This window comes from Anas platyrhynchos, chromosome 5 (genome assembly GCF_047663525.1).
Source record: "Anas platyrhynchos isolate ZD024472 breed Pekin duck chromosome 5, IASCAAS_PekinDuck_T2T, whole genome shotgun sequence".
Taxonomy (NCBI): Eukaryota; Metazoa; Chordata; class Aves; order Anseriformes; family Anatidae; genus Anas; species Anas platyrhynchos.
The window spans coordinates 49605731-49630995 of NC_092591.1; the positions used below are offsets into that span (position 1 = coordinate 49605731).

Genomic DNA, 25265 nt, shown 5'->3' on the forward strand with positions numbered 1-25265 from the left:
AAAGACCACAAATCAAGTCCTGTCATAACCAGAGAGCATGGTGCGCTATCATTATTGCTGCAGTCTGAATGAACCTGAGGAGGGAGGTGATCAATCCCAGCATAATTGCCAGTGTCACCAATTAATTGTTCCTGAGCGGCCAAGGGCCTTTTACACTGGCAGCCTGTCAGTCTCAGAAATTGCAAGGCGATGCGGCAGCCCTCAGGTGGGATGAAAACACGCTTTTGAGCAATGTAAATTGTTGGCAGCGGGCTTTGCTTTGAACGTGTTGCTGCACCACTCTGATTTCACCGTGCAGGCAGAGGTTCCCTGCTCAGCCTGAACCTTCCCAGCACCGTCAGGATCAGCCTCCACCGAGCCCCACTTCAGCCCCGTGTTTAAGCAGGTACTTAGAGCTAAGCAGGTGCTTAACTCCTGGTGAAATCAAAATTAGTTGGATACTTAAGGGCTTAATTTAGAAATTACCCCAGTGAAACCCATCCCTGCTCCGGCCTTAATCACACGAGTTGCAGGGGAAGGCAATCACGCAGGAGCAGCACCTGGGCTGCTAGAAGATTATCACAGTCTGTAACCTCCAATGAGAGAAAACAAGGCATATTATTTATAGAAGGTTTTAAAATATTTTTATCACTTTTTAGAATGAGGGCTGGCCTGAGCACGTTAGTAATTGTGGAGTTAATTCCAGCTAATTGGAGTTAATTCCAGCACTGATCTCCGTGGGCCTCTGTGTCTCCACCTGTACAATGGAGCCCAATAAGGGGCCGGCTGTGGCAGCAGTTTCACTGTAACCTGTTGTTCTCTGCAAGCCCTTGGTTTGGTTTGCATTCAACCTTTTTCCTTCCTCCCATCTGCTGAACACGAATCACTCATGCCCCAGGCTTACGGAGCCAAGGTCACTTTTTCATAACATGACTGTTTAACAAAACTCAAATTGTGTCATGTGGCATCAATTTAAATGCAGTTCCCAGCTAATTAGTCCGGTAAAGTATCTATATTTGCAAACAAAGAATAACTATGATATTATCCCAGTGGAGATCTGCAAAGGAATTTGGGGAATGCAAATGTTGATAATGGTAGTTCCTGTGCTATAGTTAGCCTGAGGGCCAGACGGCTGCCCTGAAGCACACCCCTCCGGGTGCCAAGAGCTGCACACAGGACAAAAGGCACAGATCCCATTGCAAGGGGAGAGGCCAGGTTCTGATGTCCTTTCTCTGTCAAAGTTATCACAGGGTATTTCCCAAAGAAAGACCAGGAAGAATCCCAAGAACCTTAAATAGATGAAGACTGGTAGGTTTCATTTCTTTTTCTGGGAGAAGGTTGTAACTCTTCCCCTCCCCCCTTTTTTAACCTCTGCCTGAGTTGCTAACTAACCAAAGCTAGTAAGATAATTTGGCCTGGTTGTGCAGATACACCCCCACTCTTACTTCATAACACAGATTTTTAAAAGCACAGAACAAGCTGCCTGTCCCAAATGACCAACAGTACGGTGTCGCTTTGGTTAGGCTGTGTTTCAGGAGGCACGCAAACAGCCCATCAGATTGAAGTACTGTCAACATCAGCACTATTTTTAGTGGACTTGGAGACTCTTGAGGGTGAAACAAGCCTTGTTGTAGAAATGACTTTTTCAAAAAGGCAAATTCTGAAGTGGTTTTGGTTCTTTTTGCTTTTTCTGGATCTGTATTTGGAGCCTGTGTCCTAAAGAGCTCAGAGGCACTGCCTTTCAGCTCTGTTTGCTCTCTGAGCCCATGCAGCAGTTACTGGAAAGTCAGAGGTCTGGAGTGAATATGAATGAAGCAAGGAGTGTCCCCCTCTTAATGAGGAAGGTAGAAGGGAAGAAGTATTGCTTGAAATAGACCCGGTAGCAAGCTTTCAGTATGGCTTAAGCACTGCTGCTCCCATCATGGCTGTACTCACTTGGCTTCTGCTCTTGTGGGCTGAACATAGACATGAGCCTCTGCAAGAGGTTTGTTTCCAGCTGCAGGCAGCCTAAGAGTCTCAACCTGCTGCTCCTTAATTACCCATTGTGTTGGAATGAGGATAAAAACCCTGTGTGCCCTTACAGGATGCTCTGGGTCCTGAACTTGAAGTCCTGCGGCACTCTCTCCATCCTGCGCTGGTGCTCCCAGGCATCTCCTTCCCTCCTGTCCTGGCTCTGTAGATAACCCCAATAGGAGCTGACACCCTCCCGACGGCCACATCACTTCTGTTTAAGGCACTGGAAGCCGAACACAGGCTGGCAGCGCTCACCCTGTTCCCTCATGAAGTCCTCAGTAAGGAAATCTCCAGGCGAAACAAAGCGGTTTGAGGAGGCTCAGGATTCACCGTGTCCGGTTTCCTTGCAGACATTGCATCAGACAGCTTTCTGGAGACTTGATCTAATTACACAAATCTAAGGTGCTACTAATCGCTTGACACCTCTCTGGTCTTTATACGTGAAATGGGACTCAAAGCAGGGGAATTATTGGCGTGCATGAGAGCACATTTAGTATCCAGTTTCCTCTGCTGGCTAGGAAGCCCTACAAGATGGTGCTCCTACAGCGAAGGTGCCACAGATACATGCTGCTGTTGCTTCCTTCCCCTAGGGCAGTGTGATTTCTGGTAGAGCTTCCCACTGTGAAGTACTTTGCACAGAGGTGAACATGGGCTGAGGAAGAAATGGAGTGCTGTGAAAAGATGCCCAAGGCACCTCATTACCCCAGACCAACAGAGCAGCACCACAGCCAAGCCCTGTTTGTACCCTGGTGTGCAGAAGCACAGAGGGGAAACAAGAGCTGATGAACCTTTTAATTTTATTTTAATAATAAATTTTACCTTATCTGGTAGAGCTGCAGACATTATTCTGAACCCTCCAAATGCCAGATCTTTGTTTAAAACTCACCTGCTTGCTTTACCTCCCTGACAGCTGACGGCTCTCATAGGTCACAGAAATCATCTGCTGTGGTGATGCTCAGCCTGTGCCTCATGCAGGCTGGCAGTAGCGTCCTGACATCTGCTGTCAGTGAGGCTGGCAGAGCCCGTCACAGGAGGCTGCAGGGGAGAGCAGTGCCAGGCAGAAGAGTCACATTCACCTCTGCTTCTGCTCCAGCCAAGAAGGAAGAGAAACATGCTCCTTCCCCTCAGGCAGCTGGAGGGGAAAAGAAACCACAGAGGACCACAAAACCATTGCAGGACAACATCTGCCAAGGCTGTGCTCTGCCTCTAGCAGGCGGGGACACAAGCAGATGAAGATAATGCTGTGTGGCAAATTCACATCAGTTGTTCTGCGGTCTGCTTTCACATGCAAGGAATTAGGTGGAATCCTGTGTGAGATCAGAGCTGACAATTATATTTTAAAATGGAAAAGAAAAAAAAAAAAGCCCACAGAATGTCTTAGGGACATACCCCTGCTCATCCTGCTCCCAGCCCTGCCAGTGCTCTCCCTCCACCAAACAGGACTGAGTGCCTGAAAGCCACCTTTATGCAGCTGGGGCAGCTTTTCCCATCAGGCAAAGCTTTATTAAGCAGACAGCGAGTGCCCAGCTTGGGAGCTCTTTTCTTAGGCTGTGGTTTTGAGGACCTTTTTCCCTAGTTACATTTTATACAAAAATACAATGAAATCCGGAGTTTTTATTTTTTTCTTCAGGGATTTCTCAGTTGATAATAAGCCTTCAGCCTGATTCTAGCAAGAAGCAGGCCCAGCTACCAGCTGGGGTAGAAAACCTGAGGAGCACACTTTGTAAGCCCCTACCCATTGCAGGTATGTGGTTGTTTCTCTTGGAGCGGTCTGTGAACCAACCCCTAGACAAGGTTTTTTAAGAGCTGGTAGATCGTATATTTCTGTAGCTTGCAAAACTGGCAAAGGTAAGCGAGAATTGTTCATTTCAACAAGGGAGAAATGTAGAAGTGGTGTAAGCAAGTGTACCTCCTTGCAGGAAGCTTCTGCCTTCTGTAGCTGTAAATGCTTATTGGGGAAAGAAGGAGAAGGTAGCAGAGAAAGCTGACCACTCTTTTTGTAGCAGCCTTATATTTGCAAGCCAACAGCAAGCAAACTAGCACAGACACCTGCCTTCAATCACTGGCTCACAAATATTTGAATTGGCTCTGCAGGCTTGTGCTCATCTGTCTGAGTTAGCAGCCACGGGAAGGAGATGCACCTCTTCATGTGTCCTTGGTGTCCTGTCGTCATATGCATGAGCACTTCTGTGATATGGGAGTATATTTTTGGATGTGATGCTCCTTTCATCTGCGATGTTGTGCCTGTGTGAGGGCAGCTTTTCAGTACAGCTAAATGAGGTCTGCTCTCAAATTCTTCATTAACTGTAACCTCACTTGCTGGTAGAGGGGTTTAATTGTAATGTGGTTTAGTGGCAGTGTAACTAGTGGTAGGGAGAAGAGGTGGACCCTGCCTGGGCTCCCACTTTTGCTCAGTATCCACTTTCCAGGGAGCGTTCAAGCTGTGCCTGAAGGATGCCAGGCGCCTCTGGAAGCTCTCCAAGGCAGTCTGTGGCACAGCTGCAATTCAGCAAAGGCCAGGGTGTGTGGTGTGTGTGTCTCCTTGGTGAATAAATTCACTGCCTTTCAGCTTTCCCCAAGATTAAATGAATGTTTAATAATTACTTCTTGCAAGGCTGACAGAGAGGAGTGTTGAGAGGGGGCAGATTAAGGCAATGTTAAATAGCAGGTCCTGCCGTTGGAAAGCTGAAATGTGATTTAGGCCAACAACAGAGAGGAGACCGCCCACCTGTAGGAGGGATGCTGCGAGCTGTGGAGAATTTCAGTGCAGCTGCTGAAGCTCCCCTGCTTTGTACTCATTGCTTTGGGCCGGGCTGTGTGTTTCTGGGGACAGCAAGAGCAGCTGCCCTTTCTGTGGTTGTAAATTAAGATGTGGTTTGGGGGTTAGCTTCTTGTTTTCCATCCTACAAAGCTGCCCACCAGTGAACAGCTTTCTCTGGGTGCAGAAATGGACCCATGGGGCAAGACCCAGCAGCTGGGCCTTGCCCTGGCTGTGGGGCTGTGGCCTCCCTGAGCTGCTGGGGATTTCCTCCTCTGTGGGCTCGGACCTGCTGAGATCGTTTGACCCCTCTGAATGGGAAACGTGTGTGACAGGGCAAGACAGAAACAAAATCAAGTCCAAAGAGACACAGGAATGGGGCTTGTGGGATTAGACCAGGCTTGTCTGTAGGGCTGTATCCCGCCCTGCTGCTCTCCTGTCACACGTGGCGCTGAGGGGCGAGGAGCACCCAGCCCTGGCCACCACCTCTCCACAGGCCACACCCAGCAGAGGGTCTCAGTGCCTGTGGTGCTGCTTCAAAACTTCAAATTCCTTAGACTTTGGGAAAGCCCAAATTCACATGCTAATCTCCGGGCCCCTGATGATGCCAGAGTGGAGCTCAAAAAACCCCTCACAAACTAAACAGGTTTGAAAGAGCAGCAGTAATGAGCGGACCGTGTTCGCAGTGGGTGGCTCTGTCTTTCCTGTGTAGCCAAATGTCAGAACCACAGGCAAAAAGATTTATTGCTGTACAGTACAGGGGGAGGCTGCGGGGAGCCACGACTCCTCCTTGCTGCTGCCAGCCACGTGGGGAGGGTGCCCCAGCACTGGCCACTGACAGGGCATCCCCCCTCCAAATAACACAGGATTGCACTGCTAAGTGCTAACAGCTGAGGGCTTTCCATGGGGAAGTAAATAAATGAGGAGCTGCCCCCTTCCCTCCACCTCACTTGTTGCAGGAAAACCACCCATGGTGTATTTGGAGGTGGAGGGGGGGGAAAGAAGTTCTCTGATGTGCAAGTCTGAAGAAATTAAAAATGATTAATCCCTGCCTGACAAGGTGCATGGCAAACTGCTTTGTCTTCAAGTGCCAGAAGAGGAATCATCCCTCTTGAGAGTGTGCCCGGATCCTGGTGCACGCAGTGAGGGGCTGGGGCTGTGCCCGCCATGCCCGGCCTTGCCCTGCTGCTGCCATGGATTTACGGTCTGACCCAAGTCCAGAGCACTGCTTCATGTCAGCAGCTGGCTCCCCAGGGGCAGTATCTGTGTGTGTGGCCCTGGGTAGAGGCTCAGGCAGATGGCTCCTGTCCCTGATGAGCCTCACTGCAGAGACAGAGTGTCCCAGAGCAGGCACAGATGTCTTTGGTGCTTGGAGGGGGGGGAATTGAGGCACAGAGCAGCGGCTGCTGCAGCAGTGTCAGAAGCAAATCCTTGCCTGCCTCCACCGGGAAGGACAGGGGCAGCATTGCCCTGTGCCTGGCTCTCACTGCTGGCAGCTTGGCTGAGCCTGGGTTGGGTTCCTCGTGCCTCAGCACGGCCATGGCCCTGCAGTGCCCCCAGCCCCCTTTGAGCAGGGCAGCTCAGAGGGTGTGCTGGGATGGATGTCAGCTCCCTCTGAGCTCCTTTCATCACTCAGAGGCGGTCATTAGCCGCCAGACCTGAGGGCATCTCATCTCCCACACCGATTCCTCTCCTGGCTGCTGATCCGGGTCATAATTGCTTCATTTTTTTCTTCTTCCCAGGGCCAGGCATGAAGTAGACTGAAAATGAGTAGAAAGCTGGGGTCAAAGGAGGAAGAAGTACAAACCCCCAAGGAAAAACATTTCTTGGTTAATGAAGTGTGAATCCAAACGCGAGGGAGGGGATGAGGACCAGCAAGCTACCAGGCAGTGTTCATTAAATCTGTGAGTACTCGGAGATGTGATGAGGGCCCTGGTCCACAAACGGGCCAGCCAAGAGGGCGACAGTCAGCTGCATTGGGGCTGCTCGCCTCTTGGTTCCTCTCCTCTTCCTCTCCAGCTTGAAAAGGAGGAGAAGGGATGGGATGGGGTCAGTCTGTGGGGTGGCTCACAGGTTGACGTGGTGCCTGTGAGAGCAGGGTGAGACATGGGGGCTGTGAGGATATCAAGGAGCTACCAAGGGGTAGCACAAGCATGTCTCTGCTGGGTGGGGGTGATGTGGGGTTGCAAGGAGAGCCCTGCCAAGCAAGGCAGGGCAGGGGGACTGCACAGCATGGCCCGTTGCACAGCTGGCAGCCCAAAGGGATGCAGAATAAACCTTTCCCATCCCTCTCTGTTCTGAATCTTGTGGGGATATCAGCAGAGAAAAACAACCAATACTGAAAGGATAGGAAGGGAGTGAGAGCTCCCACTAAAAGGCAATAGATTTCCAAGTGAAAAGTGTTATTTCCATGGCTTCCTCCCCATCTGCAGAGCAGACAAGACAAATATGGCCTCACGTTCACAGGTGCTGGGCACCCATAAATCCCTCCCGCTTTAGCGGGTACTGCAGATGCTCGGTTCCTCTGCAGAACAGAAACCAGGTCATAAATCTCTCCTTCTACCTGAGTCTTTTTCAAACTTTTTAATTAAAACTCTGCTGTCTATTGTTTCTGGGGTCTGGAAATTAATTGTCATTATTACGGTTTAAGGCACTGTTGCTCAGATCCTTTTGTCCTTCAGGTGTGTGGTGTGATCAGAAATCTGGAGCATACCTCATCCCTGCTGCCTTAAGGGAAAAAATAATCCATTTTTAGAGTTCACCTTGCAATGGTCATGAGCCTCGTTAAGCTCGGTGCTGCTGCAGCTCCCCTCTGATGGCTGGTGGTATTTCTGTCAAGTTCCCTGTGTAACTGTGCTAGACCTGCTCTGCTACTGCTGGGAAAGCCAGGCCTGTGAATAAGTGAGAACAGAGAACTGGGCAAGTGACATGAGATTGGTTTTCAGTTCGTGAACCTGGATGGATATTTTCCCAATATTTTACGTCCATCTTCCACCCTGACTTTTCTTCCCACTGCTAAGTGGCCATGGCTCACTCAGCTGTTTGTGGTCTATTTGGTGCGTAGACCTTGCTGTCTTCTGTGTTTCACCAGAAGCAGCTGGTGAGCAGCGCACACCAACACACTGGGCCACTGTGGCTGTACCTTAGTTTCTTGCCCGCTTTTCTGTGTGTCGTGGGAGGATTTCTGATCTGTGTGCTGTGTATTTCCAGGCATGCTACATGTTCACAGGCACACACATTCAGATGAAAGACGTTCGTGTTTAATGCATTTTCTGCATCTCCATCCAAAATCCAGCAAAAATAAACATATCTCAAGAGTAAATGATCCCTTGGTGTATGTTAATTGCAGCTCTTCCAGATGCAGTTTTTCTTCACCAGCTTTTCCCTGTCACTTTGCGCTGCCACCTTCTGTCGCTGCTGGGCTGCTCCGTGCCCTCCTTGCAGAGACACCGAGTGCAGGATGGAGCTACTGCTGTTCCTTAACATCCAGTCTCTTTTGACATTGGTGATTCCTGTGACATGGCAGGGTTTCTCTGGAGTGAAGGGCCAAACCACACCACTGTTGGAAGGTCTGTGTTTGCAGGGGACACGTTAGCATTGCCCTGGGCACTGCTCCTACAGGCAGTGAGGGCAAACGTGGCTCTGGAGCTCTGCCCATCTCTATCTGATGTTGTGGCTGTTGAAGAAAGCATCTAGATCTGAGCAGCAGCAAACAGGTTTCATCTGTTCATGTAAATTTTTATAAAATGCTTACAGGGGAACAAGCAACAGCTGTCATTTACCCTGTGGTTCATATGTACCAGCACATAACCCCCAGGAGAAGGGAATGCTGTCACTCTGGAAAGCTCTGTGTTAGTAAATTTACATGGGAAAGATATAAAGGAAGATAAAATATTCTTATCTGTAGTTGCAGGAAACTAGCCTTGGTGGCCCATTGAGTCCCTTCTCTATACTCTTCAAAACCTTCAAAATATTTACCTTGTAGCCTGGAAATGTCCCAGCAGCTTGTGGAAGAGAGGAGCAGAATGCCATGGCTGCCTGTGCCTGTGCCTCCACCCGGCGGGCGGCTCTGTAGGGACACAAATCATTTAAAATACCTCTAACGCAGACTGCTTTCTTTTTCATTTTTTTTTTTCTTAGTAACTAAAATGACTGAAAATGAGCAAAATGTGATCCTTGAGTTGGGGTTGCAACTCAAATCTAATCAGCCAAGTCATGAATTGGCAGCAGTATGAAATGAAGTCAACAGCTGATCAAATCATCAAACAAGCACATACAAGATTTGAGTAATGAAGCCACACAACATATGGCAAATTTCATGAAACAATGAGCACTGCTCTTCCTTACTCCAGCTACGCTTGTCACTTGCCCACGCACACTTTTTCTCCTCTTCCTTATCTCCTTTTTTTCCTAGGAAGTAACTGGAGAAGCAAAGGTAGGTTTGTTTGTTCTGATCCAGTAACGACCACCTGTTGATGAGGGATGGTTTTGGTGTAAAACCACCTAAGGAAATACGAAGAGCTTGCAAAAAGGGGCAGTTGGAGTTTATTTTTGTTATTATGTAAACCGTAATAGCTTTATTAGATGAGACTATTCCATAAGATAGAAAGTCAGGGTTATTTGGAGAAGCAGGATGGGGAATCACACAAAGTGTCCACTTTTCTTGAGAGCTTAGAAAAGGCCCTGATGCATTGCACCCCAACTGGCTACTGCAGCTTTTACCTGGGTTTAGCTTTTACCAGAGTTGCCGCCTGCAAACAGCTCGGATGCAGCCAGGGCTACGTGGGCTGTGCTGGGGGGTAAAGAGCAGTGGCACAAGTCAGGCTGGAAACCTGATGGCCATCCGTGCTGTAGTTTGGCTTGAGGTGTTTGGTGTGGGGATATAAGGAGATACCTCGTGGTGATTAAGCTAAGGAAAGTAGGTGCATGTTGAGAGAAGAGATGAATGTATAAAAAAAAAAAAAGAAAACCAACATAATTTGTCCTCAGCCACCCTCAAACTCTTACTGACCTAACCAGCAGCCAGCTGTCACAGTATCTACTTTTCTCATTGAAAATTATGTCAGCTGTCTGTGCATAATGCTTCCACTCTCATCCAGTTGAACAGAAGTGTCATGCGTGCACGCGTGTGTGATCTCAAGGATTTCAGATTCCTGGGGAAATTCAGAGACAGAGCATTTAGATGCTCTATGCCTGCCTTTGTACTGCTGGTGTAGTTTACAGGCTCTCGCTGTCACAGTGAAATGCAGCTTAGCAAAGACCCCTCGGCAGTCCTAGCTCCTGGACCTGTGGGTTGTGTGCTTGTGTGTTGAGCTGGGTCCTGTCCTCCTGTCTCACACTGGCTGGATCCTGGGATGCATCTAGTGATGGTTCCCAGATTGCCACTTATCCTTTGTGGGTAAGAAAGCACAAAGACCCTTTGGCAGGTGGCTCCTGATGGCCATGGGCCCAACCAACTCATCAATGAGCAGTTGTGGGTGGGAAGCTGCTCAGCCCAGGTGCTGCTGATGGCCTGGGTGAGCTCCCTGCCCAGGGCTCTCTCCTGGCCCGGTGTTTCAAGCAATCTGAGCATGGGATCAAGCGGCACTTGAGCTGGGTGAATGTTTTTGTGGTGAGCCCATTGGTGTCCAGGGCATCCGTGTCCTTGGTTGTCAGCTGGGAGCTCTCCAAACCCCTGTTCAGCTGTGGGGATTTGAATTTGTATTAAGAAGGATGGAAAGCCAAAGACTCGAGGCGAGTTCCAAAAAATGCCAGATGCTCAGTGGGTTGATCCATCATTTATTTCTAGCATTTGTCATCCTGGAGTGACTCTGCTGTGAAAACATGAAAAAGCCAGGTCCCTGCTGACTGCAGGGCAGCAAACTCGAGGTTCAAAGGCATGGCAGTGAAACTAAATAAAATAAACAGAAAGAAGGCAATAGTGCACCAAAGGCATCGATCGCAGCAAGAAAGTTTCAGGAAGTTGTTATGAAGGAGGTCAGGAATGTGCTGGAAACTTGGGTCACTGTCTCAAAGACAACTGCAAACAAGCCAAGGTCGTTGCTACTGCAGGACAGCTGGCTACAGGGAATAAATTGGGTGTAGCCCTGCTTCCTGCTGCTTGGGGCCCCCTTGCCACCGACAGCCAGGGGGAGGACAGTCATTTTTTGGGTGACCCCACCTCCCTGACCACCACTGCTGCAGCCAGGCAGGGGATGCTCTTGGTGCAGAGCAGTGGCTTGTGGTGTCCCTCAGTGTTTCTACTTCTCACTAGCATCACAGCCTGGCCCTGGGCTCTTGTCTGTGTCCGCACCTTTGCTACTTCAAAATAGTAAGGCCATAAATTGCTCCCCATCATGTTTGCAGAGGGCGCGTAAGCAGAGCTCTGCAGCTTTTGGAGACGGATAGTCTTGTTAATAAGAGGGGTGAGGTGATGGTGTGCTAGAAAGATCTCCAGGGGTGCATTTGCCACTCTTGGCACTTGAAAGGTGATGAGCTGCTAAATCAATCTCCCAAAAATATCACTTAGGCCAAAGTGGGTTGGTCAAAGGTGGTCAAAAGAGTTTGCAAAATGGTCCTTCAGGCTTACACACTGACAGATGGAAAATATACGGTAGAAAAGAGTGGGAGCAGAGATTTTAAAAGCCATGAAGGGGCAGCCATATCAGCATGCCAAGCCACTGCATGCCTGCCCAACTGTAATGCCATCTTCTTCAGCCTCTTTTTGCACCTGAAAAGAGAGGTTTCACTTGTGAAGAACAAAGGTCTGAATGCAATTTGGATAATTGCGTGGTGGAGGGATGAAGCTTAGATCAGGTGAGATTGGTAACAGGGGAAGAAATAACCTCAAAGTGCTGCATTTTGTGGTCACCAGCATCTTTCTCTACCCGTGTATGACCATGGCATTGACATTTCTTGCCTGAAGACCCGGCCAGTTCAGAAGATGTTTACGGGCTGAGGGCGCCTGCCTCTCTCCAGGGTGGGCGCAGGCATTTCCTCTGCTGCAAGGCATCCACCAGCTCCTCCAGCAGCACGGGGCTGGGGCTTCGCCAGGATCCAGTTGCCATCTGCAGGAAAGAAGAGCATCTCCCATCTGTGCTGGTATGAATTGTTCTCTGCTCCTCCCACTCCAGTCTTTGCTGCACAGGTGTGCCATGCTTGGGCTGCAAAGAAAAAAAACACACAACTTTTTATCTTCTTGCTGTAATTGTGCTTTGTGAGTGTGTACAGCTGAAGGGCAATGTGCACCTGCTGGTGCAGCCTTCAGACAGGCCCGTTTGCTCTCATGTTGAAGTGGGAGATGCGAGCAATGCCACATTTGGGCAGCTGTTGCCCGGAGGAAGTGCTGGTGTCAGCTTGTTGTGCTTTGCTCCTGCAGCCTGGATAGCAGAGGAGCAACCCACGCCCGGCTGGAACTCCTGCCAACAAAAAGCAGTGGCCCGTGGGTGAAATCCGTCCTCTGGGGCTTTGAAATTGGACTCTTAGGCAACCCGAGTGCTGTGCAACCCTTTCTGCTAGGCAGAGGTGCATTTTTCTTTTTGTGTGAACACAACCGAAAAATCATCTGCCTTCAAAGGATTCGTTGTCAAAATGCTTTCCATCTGTGCGGCATTCTGGTTGTTATTTGCTTTGGTCTTCTGCTCCTGAGGGGTTAATGAAGACGTGTGTCTCTCCTGGACTATTTCTCGTCTGCAGAGGGGCTGAAGATGCAGCTTTGTTTTTATCTATGACAATGTAGTCAGATGTCCTGATGGCTGCAGGCAGAGCTGGAAGCAGCTTACAGGCCAGCCGATATATCTCCCTCCCGATGCGAGGTTCATCCTTGAAGGGCAGTCCTCGTGTTTTAATCAATATGATATATAGGAGCTTCGATTACTTCCCTTGCTACCTCCTGCTTCTCTGCTGTTCGCAAATCCTAGAGCTGGCTGGAAACCCTGAGAAATTTGTTCTGCGTTCGTAGCATTGGCAGTGTGGGGAGGTCTGGTTCTGGTTGCAGTTAACGCCTGGTAAGAGCCATGCATACAGATTGGTTTGGAGGTTTGCTTTTAGGCTCTGGCCAGGCTGGGCTGCTCTGCCACAGCGTGGCTGCTGATGAACACAGGAATGTGTCCTTTGAGTTTTGCTTCAAATGGTGAAGTTCAACAGTTCCTGATCCCACTGAAGCCCATATCAAAGTGTTACCTTGCTGCTTACGGAGGTGCTGGGCCAGCATCGAAACCTCCCCAGTGCACGTGGTTGGTGCAAGGTGGTGTGCTCACTCGTGGAGCCTCTCTTTAATAACACAAGGTGTGTTTCTTAAAAAGAGAGCAAGGTTGGGCTGTCATCAAGGAGAGCCCTGTCCATGCTGCAGTGCCGGACACCAGAAAGACAAAATTTGTATGACAGTTTCTGCAGCTGCAGCTCGTGAGGACCACGGGCCCTGCTTCCAGGCTCCGTGAGCAGCACAGACGATGAGGGTGTTTTATCTCCATGGGAAGATTAATGTCAAGCGCGAGGATTAGTTCTCTGCAGCGCAGGAGATTAAGTTTGGATTTTGCAAGCTTTCCCATTATCGGCTTTCTGCTGGGACGATCCCCACGCCAGTGGCTCACCTTGCCATTTCCCCCAGCTAGGCTGGTGCTGGTCAGCGGGGACGTGCTGGGGACTGGCCTGTGTCTGTCTTCAGATCACATCGCTCTCCTTGCAGGCTTGGTCTGCGGGACCCCACAGACGTGTAGCCCAACCAGCAGCCACACCAGGACTGTGCAGCCCCTGCCCTGTCCCCATTGAGCCAGCACCGAAGCAGTGAAATCTGAGAGCTGTAAAAAATGCGTTTTGACTTGAGTAATCAAGAAAGTGTCAAAGGAAAGGCCCTGTTTTATTACGAGCTATAAAACACAAGGAAAAGGCCCCATTCATTCTCGCCGGTTTTATTTTTAATAGATTTACTTAATGGGTTGGTGCAGAGGTAAATATATGTGTGCATAAAGAGAGCTTCAAAACGACGGTGCCCATACTAATGACCCCTCACAATGCTAAGAAAAACAGAGCGTGTGAAAGTGCAGCTAGCTCTTGATCTGTCAGGCCAGTTTTTATTTTGCACCTTAGCAAAGCCGGTCTCCAAACCCCAGTCTCCAGCCATAACTCCTTGCCCTGCCTCCCGAGGCTTCCCCTTCCCACCCCGGCACCAGACAAGTGATCCCAGTACACGCGGTGAAGACCAGGGGAGCATGTGTAGGAGCAGCCTGACCTTCTGGGCAGGGTTTTAGGGGTTTTCCTGGGGGGCAGCAGGGCAGTGCCCTCGGTGGGGAGTGCTCTGGCTGCCGGTGCTGGCGGTGTGGTGCTCTGGGCAGCCGCACACATCTGTGTCTGCTGAGGTAATGTGCTGATGTGCCCTTCCTAAAGCAAAGAAAATAATCTCTGCTAACCTCTCGAGCCCTCTATTGTTTACTGGAGAAGGCTAATAGGAAAAAAGGAAGGAGACAGAAAGAAACAAGCCTTGAAATGAAAAGAAAATAATTGCATTGGATGGGATATGAAATCAGGGACAATATTTTTCCTCCCTGCTATAGGCATTTATTTTTACTAGTAGAGTACTGGGATAAGGAGACATTGTTCTCCTAACGCAGTCAAAACAAATGTAAGATTCTCAGTCTGACATTGGAAATGACGGATGCTTTTGCAGAAGGCTGGACTGGGGCAATCCAGCTCAGTATCGCTGTGTTCGCTCACGTTTAACTCGCCTCCTTCACGTCCACATAGAAGAATCCCAAACAGGCAGCTCGGGGTGCTGCCTGTCACATAAATGCAGTATCTGTGAATCAGAGCAAAATGCATACAGAAACAAAATGCCTTAAATCCGCAGTATTATGTAAATTTTCCTAATTGACTTTGTTAATCAGTAGAGCTTTAGGAGCTACGGAGAGCTGTGTGCTTGCAAAGGAGAGCACTAAGACCCCGAGCTCAGAGGGAGCGCGCTAAGGAAGAGGCTCTCTGGGAGAACAATAACTCAGCCTTCAGCTTCTAATAATTTTAGAAAAGATTTCATGGCCAAACACTCGCATGTTGGGGATTACCTAGCAGCAAATTATATGACTGTCGGCAAACCGAATCGTTTTGAATAGGGACGAACAAGGCACGTAAGCTGAGTCAGAAAACTATTGTTAACTAATCACTTGTCTGACCTTAACTGCTCCCTAATAACAGCGTGTAGATGCTGGGTGCCTTAGATAAACGCGTATAATAACATAATGCCTGTTACAGAAAGACCAGCAGCGCCTCGTATTTAGGCTCCTCAAGTTGAGAGCAGCGTTAAGCCCTGCAAGGTGGAGCCGGGGCTGACGGCTGTCCTCTGGTGATCTCCCTGCTGCGGGATGGACCAGGTGGGACTTGGGGCATCGCTTTGATCCCCAGTTCTCCTCCAGTTGTCCTCCCGGAGCTGGTGTCCCACAGCCCCTTTCCTCCCATCAGGGAGGGATTGGCTTCTCCACTTTTATGGGCTTCGGCCACCTGAGCCCTCCTGCTGAAGAGCACCCGGCTGCGGGGGGAGCCGGCCGTCTGGCTCCCCAGGGGCAGGGAGGCTCTGTGATCACCTCAGGCACACGTGGGGCTGTTCTCCCAAGCATGTCTGTCCTGACGGCATCGCAGGGGCCTCGGTCACGAGTGAGGTCTTCCTGGGGCCGAGCATGGCGCTAGCACACCGGGGAGCGGTCGTCCAAACAGACAGAGAATAAAAGGGAAGTGATTGCAAAGAAATTCTAGGGTTAGCTTTTGGCTCCCGAGAAGGAAAATGAATGGAATAGGATATCCTTTTGGTTAGCTAATATAACTCGTGCTGGAAAGGGTTGCCAGCACTCCAGTACTCTGCCAAGGCCGAGACTTTCTGGGGTAGTCTTACAGCACGAAATTGTTTTCCCATTCCTGGTTGAATTCCCCCTCTCTCCTCGGAATGCAGGTTAAATTCAAAGGTGTCTTCTCCATTTTTAATAACCGTCTTGTTTTTTTTCCAGGTGTCTGCTTTTGCATTTCTCTGATGTTTCCTGTGGGGATTTTCCTCCGCGACTCCCTGCGATGACACTCAGGAAGACAGACTGCTAAATATGAATCACAGATGCTCTGAAGAATTCCCTGACAGCGCTACCAAAAGGGAGGTGGAGGAGGTAAGAGTTAAGGGCAAAAAGTAATATCACAGTGGAAGAGATTTTTTCAATCCTACATGCTGCAGGAAAGAATTTTGTTAATGGAGTGTTACAATCTTTTGAGTGTGTCCCTTTCCCAGAAGGATTTCTTGGAAGCTCGTAAGTGCCTTCGGTAGGTCTTTGCATATAGGCCATACATCTCTTGTGTGGAGGACGTGGAAACTCTAGCTCCTGCTTCAGAGCAGAAGGGCAGACCCTAAGCATTGGTTTAACTCTTTCGTGTTTTATTTGGGATGGGATTGATGCAAGGTCTGTTATAACATGCTGGACAGAAGTTGGCTTGACGTGGTGATGTTAAGCTGCCTGATGTTAATAGCTGCTTGTTTGTGTTCTTGTTGCCTTGCTTCCTGTTTAGTTACCATGTGCTTTAAAGTATTGTAACAGACCTGATGTGGGATCAAGTCATTAACTCCTTCCTCCTCTGTACAAATAAGAAAAAAAAATATGCCCTCCTGCATTGGTGTGAGATGAAGACAGGAGATTTGTCATGATCAACTAATGCTATTACTAGGATCCCTCTCACTCTTGAAAAAATACTTTATAATTTTTTTCCTCATGTTAGAGTCTTCAACTCTGTTTGCCCTAGATTTTTCCCAATTTTATATTTCTTTACCTATCTATTTTCTAAAATTTATAATCCCGATTGATTGTATACCATACAAACTTGTACTCAAATGTGTTTCTAAACTGGAGCTTCTGTTTTGTGCAGAAATCAGAGCAGGGAGGGCTGTCTTTTAAATGACACTTCTTAGTCGGTTTTGGGCCAGTCTAATCTGACCTGCCACACCTCAGTGCGCGTTGCAATTTAGCCATTAATGTTGTCAAATTTAGATAGAAGAACTGACTGATTCAAACATGAGGCTTTGAGGTGAGGATTAATAAAGATAGTTCCCGTTTTCATGCCATTGCAGCAGGTCCAGCTGCCAGCATTTCAAACAGCTCCACTAGGGCCTGACTTCCTCTAATGTTTGCAAGCTCAGGGCAGTGCTCCCTGTTTATGTCACTAAATTTTTACAACTAACCCAAAGGAATGCCTATATGGCGCTCTAGTCACCCTTAAGAGGTTTCTAATAGTACACTGAATAAATAAATGCTCAGCAGTTAACAAATAACCCAAATCAATCAACCCAATGGCCATGTAAAGGCAGGAAAAGCACGTGCTAGGTATTTGTGCAACATCTAGCACAGGACTGTAAGTGTAATACAAACAGTAATGAATGTATTTCAGGAGCGTTAGCCCCAGCTTCTAAAAAAAGGAACCCTTTGGGCTTTGGGGACGTTTTGTGCTCAGATCCAAATTTGCATTGGTTTAATATGAAAAATAAAATACTGTAAAACTGGAGTGACAGCTTCTCTGGCAGTGGTTCTGTGGTCTTCCTCTACACCCATGAAAGCTCTACCTTGTCTCTAGAGGTCAGCTGGACAGTCTCTTACATGATGCCTCGTGTACTGTGAGTATGGATTATGGGCAAACACAGCTTCTCTCTTAGTCAGCGACACAGCACGGCACATTTCACAAACATCAGCTGTCCTGCAGCGGAGCACACACTTGCTCCTTTTGTCGGACAGAGAAGAAGCAGAGGCTTTTGCAGGGAGAGATGCACAGGGCAGGTGAATCTGCTGGCAGGAGAGTTTCAGGTGTGACTGCACTGCTGCGGGTTCTGGTTTGCAGCACCATCGTGTGTTTTGCTGTTGGCCCTGCTGATGCTCCTAGCAGCCTCTGGACCTGCAAACCCCTTTGTGCTTCTGGTGTGTGAAACAAATACCAATGCACGCGCAGGAGAGGTCACTTTGGATTTCCATACAGACAGGTTTTCCTTTTTTTTCTTTAATGAGATTTCAGGAGAGGGCGAGGGAAGGTGGCTGATGGAACATTATTATGGAGCCTGTAATTGCTTATACAGCTCTCCAACCTACCTGCTCTAAGAGGAGTGTGAGGGAAGAGGCAAGGGGCTGCTGCTCTATAGAGTGTGGTGGGGAAGGGCAGGGACGCAGGGGGGTGAGGGGTGGAGAAGGGCTCTTCTGACATTGCATGTGTAATCTAATCTAGGCCATAATCATTTCCTACTGGCTCAGCATCAGTCACATCGTTAGCCTAACGCTGAAATTAGATCTTGCCCGTCAGTGACATTTGCTTTCCTATCTGGACCATCTCCATACTGCAGCACTTCCTGGCTCAATTCATATGGGACCAGCAATCCCAGTTATGTCGATCCAGACATAGCAGAAAGCTTTTACTGAGCACTCCCTGCAGACCAGGGAAACCATCAAAGTGAGTGTTTCAATATGCCATTGCTCTCTTGTGTAAAATAAGAACAACTTCACGTTACAATTTGGGGTCTTACGCCCTTCCGACTCCCTGCATTGATCACAAACAAGCAACAAAGACTAAAAAGGGATGTGAGGAATATCCCGTATCGAAATCCATGCTATAGCTGTGCCTATGCTGCGTGCAGTCTGGGTGAGACAACCGGGCTGCTGGGCCAGATTCCTGCAGCTGTTACTCCGCTTCTCCTGCTGGCAGTAGGACCACAGAGACGCAGTACTGCTGGCCCCTGTACCACACCTCTGGCCATACAAGCCTGGGATGTGATCTTACTTGTTCAACTCTGTTTGGCCAGCTTGTTTCTCACTTAGCAAGACTCAAAGTTTTCAGAAGTTGTGGCAAGGAAACGGGAGGTGCCCTTTCCTCGGATCAGCGCTATTAGAGCCACCACATTGACAATGCTACAAGCACTGAAGTTTTCCCTCTGTCCCGTGCCCCAAAAATGACCCGTCATTCAGAACTCCTTGTAATAACCAGAGACTCCTTCACTCTTCAGAAAATCAGAGAAATCTGGACAAGTTCCTGTGTGGATCATAAATTTCTGCTGGGTCTCCTGCACTGCCCAGGGTGCCGACTGCTCGTTGTGCCCCACTACACTGACACGCTGCTGCCCCTCTGCCAGCCAGCGGCACCTCAGGGGTAGCAGAAGTGATCTGGGCACCCCTCCTGCCCCAGGAGGATGGCAGCGAAGTAAAGGGGATGTGCTTCCTTCCAGGCACGGCAGTCGCAGGTCTGTCTGTGAATGCGTGAGCGAGGGATTCATCCCCTCTTTGCTCAAGACATTTCCAGTGCAGTTGTTTCCACCAGAGCCAGGCACTGTGGGCTTCTTAAACATTCAATAGGCAAGTCTAGGCATTGAGCTCATCCTGAAGCAGACGTGGAAAAGCCAGATGAATCCTAGAAGTGTTTTCTAGGAGGACGTCATCAGTGAAGAGCAGTAGCCATTGAAAAGTCTAAGTTTTGGACAAGCTCCAAGTTCCTTTTGCTGCTTAAAAATGGAGCGTTTTAAACATTTTAATGTAAGCAAACATTCGATTTACTCTTGGTAGCAACACAAAATGACTAAATTCACAATTTAAAAAACACCAGCAGGGTTTCCAGTTAGGAACTGCAAACGCCATAAAAATGCTCTTCTCCCATCATCTTGTTGCCTTGCATTTCAGGAGGGCTTTGAAGAGCCAAGATGGGTTCCCTTTTTCACCTCTTATCTAATCTTGAAGTCCCTTTGTGGTCAAGACCGTCTTTCAAGCTCTGGGGAGGTTTGTCTGATTAAGGACCTCAGGGTTCAATTCCAAAAGAATAAATTTAAAATCCAGCACTCAGAAAGTGCAGTTTAGCTCAGGTCTTATTTTCGCGTGAAGGTTTTAGGATCCTGGCTATTCCATTCCCTCCCAGCCTTGTATTTTTAATGACTTCTCTGCTTCTTGCTACGTTCCCTCTACCCTGTATACAAAGGCATCAGTGTGAGATAGATAGCACAAATATTTTGAGAAAATATTAAAAAAATAAAAATAAAAATCCCACATCTGCACATAAAAAGAGGCTTTCATGATGTGTTTTTTCATGACCTGGAGCAAACGAGAGACGCTCAGCTTTTAAAATAGGTGTTAAACCAGTGCCGTGAATTAAGCTGTCAGACCTTCAGGTGGCACAGATAGGTGGTGTAACATTTTACTTGAGCTGGGGATTTACACACGTAATGCAGTTTTATGGCATTTTCCTGCAAATTGAACCAAATTGTCATCATCCAGACATATCGATTTGCCTTTTGTTATTTATTTGTTAAAACCTCTTTAAGGGACAATTGGAGCTAAACTGCTGTGGTCCTGCTAGGGGATGTGTATTGATCCGGGCATTCATTTATTGATTATCTACTTTACTGCCAAATAATCCTCTCTTGTTTGCTTGTCTTCACCTGCTTTGGATTCTGGAAGCAGACTGGAAATTTCACACACTGCCCATTACAGTAATGGGAAGTATTGATATGCTAATTGTCCGGGAGGTGAGCAGAAGAAGTGGGAACCACATAATCATCCTGCTGCTCCACTTCCTGTCTATGATTACTGATTTTACAATCATTAGCTGAAAATATTGACATGTTGGGTAATGAATAAAACTCACATCAAAGAAACAAAATTACTTTTGGAATTAAAAAAAAAAAAGAAAGCCCGCAAACACAATGGATTTCTAATCAGTCCTTCCAGAAAATACAACTCCTCAGAAGGTCAAGTATAATAAAACTGCGAGCTGAGGCAGTGAGAGGGGTGGGGGTGAGGAGCTCGCAAACAAGAAGACCTCTGTCTGGCTTTGTAGCTAGAAACTGTAAGTACAGAACTGCCTAATTTATATGTACATTCATAAATATGCGGAATGGCAAGGAGGCAGGTTTTTGAAAGTGCTTTTATATTGCAATTGAATCTGCTAGGGTAGTCCCTGATGCTCCAGAGAATGATTAAAAGGTAAAACAGGCATTGCAACTTTGCATCATCATCTCTGATTTTGAACTTTGTCCTTTGCGTCAGAGTTGCTGAAATTGGGACTTTGCTGGGCTTGGGGAAGTGGCGTAGGGATGTGGAGTTGTCTGGATGGACTGGGGCAGCCACGTGCATGGGGTGGCCAAGGCAGAGGAGTGCGAGGACTGCTCTGAAAGTGCTCCAGATGAAGTTTAACATTGGTCAGAGTGAAGTGGGGAGAAGGGAAGCCAGCTGTGTCACGGTGGGCAGAGCGATGAGCCCTGCTTTTGGGCAGTGCCCTGGGGTGTGCTGCTCCCTGTCATGGCTTTGGCAGCAGGGGAGAGCTCACAACCCAGCGCAGCCTGGGTCGGTAACTGTGGAGCAAGCGGTGCCAGCATGTGCGCAGTTTGTGCTGAGAGCAGAAGGACAGGGCTGAAGTTGTGAAGCCCAAAATTATGCCCTTGGCATGGAAAAGGCGAGGAGAAGGGCCTTGGCCCACCCCAGCTCCCACCATCAGAAGGATGGGAGGCAGGTGGAGGAGGCCTGGCACAGCATGGGGGCCTCCCATCTCCTGGAGGGCAGCCCCTCCGTGCAGGCCTGTAAGAGGGGCCTAGGCAGGAGACAGAAAGGTTGACTATGCAAAAGAGAACAATCTCTGCTCCGTCAAGGGCACAGACAAACTGACCTAACACACCTTTTCCATCCGTAATTCCTGAGTCACACACAGGGAATGCCACTACAGCCACAGCGGGGCCAGGTGGGAGCTGCGCGGCAGGGGGTTCTTTGCGGATGGGTGATGGGCGAGGAATAAAATGAAGAGGAATGAGCCAGAGCTTCAGGGCCTTCCCTTTCCATCGCGCTGGGACAGAAAGCCCAGCAGCTAGCATAGAGCAAGGAGTGCTGCAGATTCTGTGCATTTTGTAACATGCAGAGCCCACAGCCTGGGGGCTCACGGAGAGGAAGAAGGGGGGTTAGCACTTAAGCTAGCTGAATTTGCACGAGCAGAACATCCCAGATCGGGTCTGCCATAACACACTTTTTTCTGGATGCTCATTAAAACCCTCTCTGCACAGAAAATAGAGCAGGTCGGATCTGCAGAGACCAGAGCTGGCGTTAACCATGTGCGTGCCCCAGGCAGTGCTCTGGGAGCGGGCAGGCTGGGCACGGTGCCTCTGAGGTGCTGCCCCCAAACCTGGCACTTCTGGGGCTCCAGGAAAGGTGCAGCCAGGTGCCTCCTGCAGTCGTGGGCTCTGCTATCCACAGTGTGAGGGGATGGGAAAGCTTGTTGCTCTCTCTGAGCTTTGTTGTGGTTGGGTTTGCTTTTCTGAAAGGGCTGCCAGTGGAATTGCATGTCTGAAAACAGTTCCTTATTTTTGTGATGGGTCCCAATGTATCAAGGCATACAGTTTTTGCATGTTAAGATGTTATCAGAGAAGCGTATGAATGATAGGAGGGAATCTGAATGCCTATTATGGCTCCTCCTTTGAAAACTGATCTCCAGCTCTGCTTTCTAAAGAGAATAATGTTGCAATATTCAGGAGAGCTTCAAGCTTGATGCAGAGCTGAAGATCAAAACACTCCGGAGCCATAATGGAGATGAATCCTAATGGATAGATGGATATAGGGCGATATGCTAATACTCCTGTTTAACTTGATAGATGTTAATGGTGATGACAAATTGATAAATGTATTTGGATCTACATTTATCATTTTGCTGCAATATATTAAGAACAGGATTACTATTATTTTGAATCCATCAAAAGCTGTTGCTAAGCACAGTGCCAAACTCTCTGGCTTCCTAAGTGGCATTCAGTCATATACAAAACATTGCAATATATTATTACAAATTTTTATCCTTAATTAACATGTTTCTGAATTTTCATCATCATTTTCATCAATCCTGTCAGTGGGCATGACACATATAAATGACTAGAATTATTTTTTTTTTTTTCAAAGCACTATTTCCAGATTGAAGTCAGCAAGTTTAGATTGCATCTACAGGCATTATTGCATTTTGCTTCTGTGCCTCAAAACAGTCCAAATGCCCTAGAAAATCAACCACTAGGTTATAGGAATGACTGTGAAATTAAATAGGAGTTGTATACGGAGCTGCTTAGAAAGGAGAAATGGAAAAGATCTGAGCTTCAGCTTACAATGTGCAGAGTACCATTACCTCCTTAGCTCCTGGAGAGGTCAGGTGCTTGTGGAGATGCAGATCCTCTGCAACGTATTTACAATTTGTCCCTCAGAGTAAGGACTGGCACGTCTGCCAATGCGAGATGAAGACACTCCATAGTCTGCTATAACCTAGAGAGAGTAGTTCTTCAGTTAATAATTGGCAGTCATTAGCTATATTTCAATAAATACCTGCATAATTTTACGGTGGGAAACCCTTTAAGTTATCTGATACCTTTCATGCGGGCATCTCAAAAGAATATATTACTAAAAGGGGTTTAAATCCCACAATCCTGGTGGCAGGCTTGCAATACTAAGCCTAAATGCCTGACCCTTTGCAGCAAAGTAGATTGGAGAATGAACTTGGTGCCAAAGCCAGATACCCTCACACCTATCCTGCTGTCATCAGACACCCAGACTTTAAGAGTTTGCTGAGGGAACACCTGACTTATTCAGAGAGATTGGGATGTTTATGAAGTAGAGGGCTGATGATTTCACTGCAGAAGGTAAAGGTGGATTTGGAAACAAAACACCAGCAGCACAAACCCCGCATCTTTTAGAGCAGTGAAGGAAGCACCAGAAGCTTTGGCTGGTAGCAGTTGTGCTCATATAAACGAGCCTCTCTGACAACTTGGCTCTGAAGAAAATTTCCCTTTCTAGCCTTCAGTCCTCATGCACAAAGCTGCAGTCAGTGGCTCTCTCCTAATGGCTCTTGCCAAGCCCACAGGCCAAGCACAGCTCTTCGTTACTCTGGCATCATTCACTGCGACGCTAATAAGAGGAAGGAAATAATCTTTTTTTCAGAGTGTATCTCCTTGTTTGTTCGGACCATCTTTCTCTGCTGGTGCCCTGCATTAGGCTCAGGGAACCCAACCGCAGTCTGGGCGCCCTACAGTCACCCCTTTCTCCTCGCAGCCCCCCTGTGGTGCAGGCTGCCTCAGGGCGCTCCTTGCCCCCACGTCCCGCAGCAGAAACCCCTCAGGTGCGGAGCGGGGCCTCGGGGCGGCCTCGGCGGGGCGGGGCGGCAGCGGGCGCCGCCCCCGGGCCCTGCCACCGCCACCGCCGCCTCCTCCTCCTCCTCGCCCCGCTCCTCCCCGCCCCGCTCCTCCCGGCCGCCGGCTGCGTGGGGGCCGGGCCGGCGGCGCAGCCCCGGAGCTGGCGGAGCGGCCGGGGCCATGTGGCTGCTGTGGCTGCTGCTGGGCTCGGCGGGTGAGTGAGGGCGGCCGCGGGGGGCTCGGGGGGAGGGAGGGAGGGCGGCGGGGCCTCCCTGCAGCGCCTGGCGGGCCGGGCTGGGGGCTGCCGGCCTCCCCTGCCCTCCCTTTCCCTCCCCTCCCTTCCCCTCCCCTCCCTTCTCCTCCCCGGTGGGAGCCCGGCCCCTGCTGGGGTCGCCCCTTGCAGGGGGTGAGCCCTCGGTTACGCGGCGCGGTTTCGCTTTGTAAGGGGTGTTTGTTGTCGTGAGGAAGTTTGGAGCCTCCCTGCTCCTGCAGCAGAACTTGGCACCGGGGGGTGCAGGGGGGAAATTGCAGAAATTGGGGAACTTCTCAGGCTGGGGGCCCCTCTCACGGGTATCCCAGCAGAGCCGTACTGGGGAGCATGCAGGAGCAGCCTGGTGGTGTTTATCTGCCTGGTGTTGCCTCCTTGCTCACCCAGCCCCATCACGCTGCCAAACCATGGCCCAGCGGCTCGCAGGACGGATGGGTGCCCACCTGCTGATAGGACCTGCATGCAGCCTCCCCATCAGGTTAACGCACAGGGCTCCGTGCCCCCAGCGCCCTGGCTGGGCAGGGGGAGGCTCCCCAGACCCCAGCCCCTGTCCCCTTAGGGCCCTGGCCACACAGCCCCAGACCTGTTTCTCATCTGGGACTCAGCGCTGCAGCCCGTCCGATGCTCTTGCACAAGAGTCAGGCTGCAGTTGTTTAACCAGAGCCCCTGGCTTACTTTGGGGCAGATTCAAAGAGTTTTCTGAAACTTCTTGAACGCCTTCGGTTTTGCTTTTGAAGGCTGAAGCACTGGGTCTTTGGGGATTTCTTAAAAATGTTTCTTCCTCTGTATGTTTTGGCACCCCCATAACCTCCCCGCAGGGACAGCTAGTTGGTCTTTGCCCAGCCTGTGCTCTGTTTTGGATTTTAGTTTTGATAACTCCTGCAAGTATTTCTTTCCTTTTGAGTCTGTTTTGGGTACGGATCGGAAACTTTGAAGCCCTGGGGATCAATTTCAGTTAACAGAAAATAAACGCTGATTCCAGTCTGCCTAAACAATTGTTCCTGGTGGCTTGCACAAGTAACTGGTGGCTTGGTTTGTGTCAGTGAAGACTTGCAAGGCAAAGTTCAACACTTTATTTGCATCTTTTTTCTCAACAGTGTAGTTGGATTGAATACTGCTTTTGCTCCTGGAAGACCTTATCT

General features: G+C 49.0%; 1 protein-coding gene and 1 long non-coding RNA gene across 7 annotated transcripts in view; one reads left to right on the top strand and one right to left on the bottom strand.

Moving 5' to 3' along the window:
* Positions 1 to 25265, top strand: part of LDLRAD3 (low density lipoprotein receptor class A domain containing 3) — a 184432-nt gene that overhangs the window by 54526 nt on the left and 104641 nt on the right. For 3 of the 6 annotated variants that reach the window (XM_027458143.3, XM_027458144.3, XM_027458145.3), the window contains exon 1: positions 23912 to 24069. In XM_027458143.3, the coding sequence (XP_027313944.1) occupies positions 24036 to 24069 (34 nt within the window). In that variant the 5' untranslated portion in view covers positions 23912 to 24035. Of the gene's footprint in view, positions 1 to 3526; positions 3737 to 4137; positions 4273 to 6492; positions 6655 to 15717; positions 15868 to 23911; positions 24070 to 25265 lie in introns of those variants that run through there. The other 3 variants (XM_072039033.1, XM_072039034.1, XM_072039032.1) reach the window with 3 other exon arrangements.
* On the bottom strand, positions 1494 to 3412 carry LOC113843757 (uncharacterized). The gene is made up of 2 exons (XR_005266192.2): positions 2879 to 3412; positions 1494 to 2644 (listed from the first exon to the last, which is right to left on the bottom strand). It is a non-coding gene; the product is annotated as an uncharacterized lncRNA (long non-coding RNA).